The sequence below is a fragment of the Nicotiana sylvestris genome, chromosome 6 (assembly GCF_000393655.2).
Source record: "Nicotiana sylvestris chromosome 6, ASM39365v2, whole genome shotgun sequence".
Lineage (NCBI taxonomy): Eukaryota > Viridiplantae > Streptophyta > Magnoliopsida > Solanales > Solanaceae > Nicotiana > Nicotiana sylvestris.
The window spans coordinates 207,699,957-207,707,595 of NC_091062.1; the positions used below are offsets into that span (position 1 = coordinate 207,699,957).

General features: G+C 33.7%; 1 protein-coding gene across 1 annotated transcript; it reads right to left on the minus strand.

The window, feature by feature from the left end:
• Nucleotides 1–391: 391 nt before the first annotated feature.
• LOC104226910 (profilin-3) lies at nt 392–4,249 on the minus strand. Its single transcript, XM_009779008.2, has 3 exons — nt 4,016–4,249; nt 2,909–3,046; nt 392–757 (listed from the first exon to the last, which is right to left on the minus strand). The coding sequence occupies exons 1-3, from the start codon at nt 4,142–4,144 to the stop codon at nt 623–625; spliced, it is 402 nt and encodes a 133-aa protein (XP_009777310.1). The 5' UTR covers nt 4,145–4,249; the 3' UTR covers nt 392–622.
• Nucleotides 4,250–7,639: the final 3,390 nt, after the last annotated feature.

The following is a 7,639-nucleotide window of genomic DNA, read 5'->3' on the forward strand; positions in this document are numbered from 1 at the left end:
TTCTTTTGTTATGATCATATATGACATATTAAAAAAAGAACTATTTTAAAAGATAAATTGGAAAAGTTACTCAGGGATCAATTTGGACTAAAAATCAACCCAACTTTAAATGGGTTGAGATAGAGTAAGTTAAGATAGGTTAAGTTCAACAAATAGGCGGGTCAATGACCTGCCCAACCTTATACGGATTTAGTGGGTTAATTGGGTTTGAGCTCAAATTAAACCCCTAGTTAGACTACTGCTCTATTGACCATCAACCTGTTTCAACTTTTTTCCTTTTATCAGAATTGAGATCGTTTTTTTTTTTGAGAAACTCTCATAAAGAGGTAGCTGAAGAGCTTGGGGTGGAATACTTCAAAACAGAGGAAAGCATATTACTCCAAACAAGAAATCCAATTAAAAGATCAAATTTATTACAGACGCGGTAAACAACTGATCAATACACAAAATTGTTTCAGTAAAATATATCCATAAATTTATAACAAAGAGGAAATAGCAACCGTTAGATGGCCGCATTAGGCAAAGTTAATTATTTTTGGCAAAAAAACCCAGTGACACTTGGCTATATAAGATGGAGATGCAATCACCAAATTACAAAATTTTAATTATGAGATGTCAAATTTTAATAACCCTGGTCAACGAGGTAGTCTCCAATTTTCTCAACAACCATGTTACACTGTCCTGGGGTCACTGGCTCTTCATATAAACCAAAAATCAGAGCTTGGTTAGTTTTCTTGATTGTTATTCCACCTGATCCCTACACCAAAAAAAAAAAAAAAGACTTTACAGTTAACTCAAAGGAAACAGATTGACAATATGGTCAGTAGTATTACAGTCAAATTTCTCTATAACAGTCTCATTTCTTCATATATTTTTTGGTTGCTATAGTGAAATGTTGTTATAGAGTATATATATTATGTTTATCAGTTCAAAAAAAAATTAACTTTTATAATGAATGACTATTATATAAAGATACTGTTATATAGACTATACTCAAAATTAAACAAATCCAAAAAAGTGTGATGGGATGTGTCATGGGGTATTGACAAAGAAACCTTGACAGCATATTATAGATGCAACATTAATAAGAAAGCATATCAGCATTTCCACTTTAAATATAAGAGAAAACCCAAGAAAAGCACAAAAAGTAAAGCAAAACATGGTGGACTTAATGGGTCAATATTTTCAACAAGCACAGACAATGGTAGCTTAAGGGGATGTCAAACTATTAGTATATTTTTTCAAAAAACTATACTTTCCTTTAATTTCCCCAATAATATTTGCTTGTTAACAATTTAATGGCTGGTCCCTTAGGTAGGTTCATATGATATTTGTGTAGCTAATTTGTATTGTAAGGTCATCCAGAAAAATAGCTGATGTTAGAATAATAAAAAGCTTAACACTTCTCATCGTTGTTATAGTTTTCATAACTAAGGAATAGAGAGCAGGAATGTTCATTACATACGCTCAGTTGCTTGATGAAAATTTTCAAGCCAATGTCACCAAATAAATGTACATGATGTAAACCTAAATACAATGCAACAATAGAATTATGCTTGTATTTTGCAATATAACAGGATTTACAAGTTACAATCCCCGGGGCGGCTCAAAAAGATTGGTGGTCTAAAGCCAATTTTTAAACTGAGGCCTTTCAAAGGAAAAAAAAATCACTTATATTTTTAATTAAAGTCTATTTTTCTATCTTTTTAAGATGTAAAGTTGTTAATAGTTTCTTTTATAAATAATTTAGTCTCAAGAAGTTGATAGCTTGATATCGAAATAATTTTTGATGCTCTAATATACTTATTGAAACGCTTGAAACATGAGGAAAAAAAATGTGCAATATAGTTTTATTCAACCATACTCTTCAACTCTTGTTTTTATAGAAAAAATAACTCTTTTCTTTCTAAAGAGAACAATATGACTTATGGAAAACTTAAGTTTTTTTGTAGAAACCAAGAAAGATAATATAAGAATGTAGTACATGTTTTCTGATGAGAAAGATAAAAAATAATACTTGGACTATTGAAGATACCAAAAAACGGATTCTAAAAGTTTAGTGCACGTTTTTAGTCAGAAATGTAATAGGAGAATAATAATATAGGTACCTCACTAATGATGTCAATTGTAAAATTTAAATAATAAAAAATTTTATATTCGCGACAAGGGTTCAGGGGGAGTGATTCTCTTTCTCCATTTGCTCAAACGGTTACATCAATACTAAATTAAAAGTTATCTTTACCTTTTATAAAATATTTTACTTTTTTATTTAAAAATACCAAATATATTTAGACTCTACCTCTAAAGATTGTTGTGAGATATATATGATCAAACTTACCTTAATTAGATATATTGGGTTTGAGTCCTGGGGTTAAAAAATCTTGTTAAAATGTGTTCTCTTTTTTATTAGGTCTTACGCGGTACAAATTTAGATTAGTCGGAATTTCAATATAAATAAGAGTAAAAAACAAAAGGAAAAATTTGGGGCCCCAAAATTTGGAGGCCTAAGCATTTGCTTTAGTGGCTTGGCCTTTGGACCGCCCCTGACAACCCCTAAGAAAGATAATTAAACTAAAGAATGTTGGTACGTTTTAAATGCAAGGATTAATACACTACAACAACAAACCCAGTGAATTCTTACAAGTGGAGTTTGAGAAGGATAGTATATATGCAAACCTTATCCGTATTCTGAAAGGGCAGTGATATTATTTTCGATAGTCCCTCGGGTAGAGAGTGGATGAAACAAGGATTAATACACAATTCTTCTGAAATGTGGCAAACATCTATTTCTAGAGGGCAAGAAATTTGATAATCTCTAAAAGGTCAGGAATTCCACAACAAAAGATTTAGCAGATTTGAAATTATTTAGAGAAAAGAATGAGTTACAAGGAAAGAAGAAAGCAAAAACCTTTTTCCCACGGATGACAGCACCAGGTTCTCCTTGTATTACCATGTACTTTATTCCAGCAAGAAATAGCCCAGTGGGAGCAAGAAATCCAGGTTCATCAAAATCTTTCATGATATTCGTAATTTCTTCTGGTTTAAACTGAAAACACAAAACACAGCACATGACATAATACTCGTCAACAAGTTCATATCATGACAAATTAAACGAAATTTGGCATCGAGATTATGATATTAAGTACTACAATAATTTTCTATGGTTTGAACCAGAGGCGGATCCAGAAGTTCAAGTGTATAGGTGCACTATTGTGAAAAGACAGATATAGAATTTACATTCGATGTGTTTAAATTTAGTCTCTTACCATGAAGGCATGAACCCACTTCACTTTTAAAATTATAGGTCCAAAATTGTATTCTTTTTAAATTTTTTGTGATTTTCACGTATATATGTATACTCTGTGCCGAAAATAAGACCGTCCATCATCCGAAGTGGGATTTGAACCGCCAATTTTACTCATAAAGGTGCACCCAATAATTATTGATCATAGGAGCCTTTAAGCATAGGTGCACGGACATATATTTAAGTAATTGTGAAAAAATATAATATTATTTTATATGGTTTAGGGAGAAGAGAATTGATTCAAGTGAACCCATATCCCAAGACCTAAATATGCCCCTGGTTTGAATAGTTTAACAGTCACACATTATGTGTTGTACTTGAGTAATTAATCTCAATAGAAATTAAACATTGCATGATTAACATACACTAAATTGCTTCTTTGGACACTATATAGTGCCAATATTGGGGACACACACGATAATATCATAAGTAATTTTTTTTTCAGATACTACATTAATTTCCGTGAATGTCTGTTGATACCAAATAATCATAGGTCAAAACTCATGCAATCTTACACCAATAATAAATTATGTACCATAAAAAAACAGATCTAATTGAACGAATGAAAGAAAAGCACAAAAAGTATATACATTCCGATATAAATCATTTGCTCTCGGCATTTGGAGACAATAAAAATATATAAAATTAGAACGATACAGAGAGAAATGTGAAACGAATAGATCCATAAGACTAGGTTTTTTAAGAAAGAACCTTAGGGAAGGCGGGGCTTTGAGCCCAAACGCTACCATCATGTCCGAGAATAGCCGCCGCGGCAAGATGCTGGCCTTGGCCTTCAAAGTCGACCATCAAGTGATCGTCGACGTAGGTTTGCCACGACATATTTTCAAGAATGTTGTTGTGTTTTTTCCTAGTCCCTTTGTTCTTAATCTTCAGAACAATATTTAATTCAGGCTTTGTTTGTTTCAAAGTTCAATGGTGCAATGGGGGAACGAAGAGTATAAATAGGATTTACTGGTTTGAAAAGTTGGCAAAAGCTATTTGGTTTGAGGAAGAGAGAATGATGCGGGGAGTAACAAACAAATAGGCGGATCTGAATTTTTTAGATGATATGAATAAACATATAAAAAGAATTATATACTTATTTAGGGTTAAAATTTGAGGTAGTAGATATATAGTATATTCACTGATTAATATTTTGGATCCATCTAAGATACGTAGTACTTATAACTTAAATGGACCTCCTTTACCATTGGCCATGGATAGAGTGAGGTAACAAAATCTTTTCTACTTTTGGTTCCAATAATTATTTAATTTAATATTTATATATGAATGTGGGAATTAAAACTAATGCTGTATGGTGGGTCGGGCTGGGATCGGACCGGGCCCGCGGTCCTAACGAGCTAAATGGGCCTGCGCGGGCCGGTCCTGGTGTGCCGGTCCTTAATGGTGCAAAAAACCCGAGGCGGGCCAGGTCACATAAAATAGCCCATGAGCCCGAGACCGCTAAGCCCGGGACCAGTCTTACCGGGCCTAACGGGCCTCTAACGGGTATTTTTAATTTTTTTTTTTAAAAATAGCAACGGTCAAAAAATAAAAAAGTAGCCGTTGGGCTGCAATTTTGACCGGTTGGAACTTTCAAAAATAGCCATTTGCCCCCAAACTTTATTTTAACTCCAAACTTTATATAATTACACTTTTTTCCAATTCTCAATTATAAATACTCCCTCATTCTTTCATTTTTACTCACCAATTCATCAATCTCTCTCAATCTCTCTACTATAATTGCTTATTTTATTGTTGAAATTTCGTGAAAAATTGTGAAGTTGGTGAATTGAAGTATTCAAGTCTTCAACGATTTTCAATTTTCAAGAAGTTGTTCGGCAATTCGGTAAACTCTCGTCTTTTTTTTTGGATCAATATCAGCAGTTCATCCAACGATAAACTTAATCCGAATTATAGAGCTACGACAACGATTCCCCGGGTTGTCGGAATCTCTGGTTCGATCAGGACCAGGAGTCCCATTCATTCGTTTATGGGAGCGGTGGAAGTAGAGTGGCTGGAGCTCCTCTCCTTACAGTCAAGTGGCTTTCACGCCTTTCGTGATTCAAGTAGTAAGCTCGGATTCATGATTGAGAAAGAAATCTTCCAAGCGCAGCTTTAGCTGAATCTATTATCAACTCTTAAGTTTTAAGAATATATTTTTGTGTGTTTTAGTTTGCATAATTGTAATTAATATGACATCTTTGATAAAAATGTTTGGTGGTAAGAGAAAAGCTAAAACTGGTGAAAGTAGTGGCCAACCTACTACCCTTCCCCCGGTTCCCCGACCCATACCTGGTAGACGTCCTGCTGCTCCTATTATTCTTGATAGTGATAACCCCTGTTTTCAATTTTTCGATAGTTAATTTTGCCATAATGTTGCACCAAGTGAAAATTTAGATGATGAAACTATGAATACTGTTTATCCTAATCAAACTATCTTTGAAAATGATGAGGAAAATGAGGATGAAGATGAAACTCAACCGGATTTAGATGATACACCTACTAGTCCTTTTAATAACCCAACTGATGTACCGCCCGACCCACCTGTAGAAACCCCTGGTTTTAATAGACAACCTCCTAAGCGCCTAGAAACATCATTAGTTTGGAATTTTTTTACTCAAGTAAGAGAACAAAATAAGGCTAAGTGTAAAACATGTGGGAAATTACTGGCGCATAAATATACTGGAGACCGTAACGACACGAGTAGTTTGACTAGGCACATAAAAACACACCATAGAGATAAAGTTAGATATTTACAAATGAAAGCGCAGCTAGAGGGGACACGTGTAGATTCTGCGGATAGCCCTAGTACAGGTTCAAATCTAGTTCAACCAGGAATTAACATCGTGACCGGAGGTATTTTATATTACGATCCAGGAATTAACACTTGTATTTTGGCACATCTTCTTTTAGTTTTTCCCCTTTTAATGGTGGTATTAGTACCTTGTTGTGCTCATTCCATTGGGGGGGAGGAAGACTAAGAAAGATATGTCATTTTTGGTAATAAAAATTATAAGACATGCCCTTGAATATCTTTTTGCAATATTTTTTTGTCTTTAACTTGCAATTATTTATAAGCTATAATATATATACATAACATACAATATATACTACAAGAAAATATATAAGGGAATATATATACATAACATACAATATATACTACAAGAAAATATATAAGGGAATATATATACATAACATACAATATATACTACAAGAAAATATATAAGGTAATATATATACATAACATAACATACTATATACTATATATACTACAAAACAAGATTTTTCAAAATTGAAAATGAGGTCCCCACCCCCAATGACCACCAACGGCCATATTGCACAAATAGCCATTTTTTTCAATTTACAAAACTAACCTTCTCTAACACTATAAATACCCCCTCCCTCTTCTTCATTTCAATACTCAATACTCATTTCTCAATCTAAATTTCTCTCAATCTCTCAATCTCCAATTTTCAAGACTTCAAGTCTCAATCTTAATTTTCAAGTTACATCATGCCTCGTTCGGAAAGAGTGCGCTTATTTGTTTCGCACTACTATGAAGTGCTTGAAGAAAATGAAGAAGGCCAAATATTAAAGTGCAAGAACTGTGGAAGAGTCTTAAATTTTCGTTCAGGGTGTACCACAGGCATTTTAAGGAGGCATATAACGTATTGTGTTGATGGTATTTATCCGCAAATTCGTCTTTAAGATTTTTCAACAATTTGTGTTATTTTAAAATTATTAGACGTATTTATACTTCATGTTGTACTTTCTTATTAATTTATTATGCATGAAAATTTAGTTTTACTATTGTTTTGTTATTTTACTTTTTCGTCAAGCACTTTAATAATTAGATTTCTACATATATACTACATATATATTTTTTATATAGCCATGATATGGTTTACAAGAAATTGCCTTAAACAAAAAAAAAGTCCGGAAATAAAAAAAAACCCGTTAGGCCCACTAAGCACACGAGCCTGGCCCGTTTAGCCCAAACCATATGGGCTTAGGCCCGTCACGGGCTGGTTTCATCCGTTGAGCCCACGAAGCCCCGGACCGTGAGGCCCGGGACCGCTAGAGCCCAGGCCCCTTAAGCTCGGCCCGTTTGGCCCATTTAGGCCCGGGCCCGGCCCAGAATACAACATTAATTAAAACATCAAATGAGGATTTCACATTTTTTATTTTAGGAAAGTAAATATTATAAACAACTACAGCATAGTTCTAGGGACAAGCCTACGTGCATGCTTTACATATTCTCAACAAGTATTGTACATATACATCAACAACAAAAGGTCAAAATGGCATGACATAGTTATTTTTACGGATGAT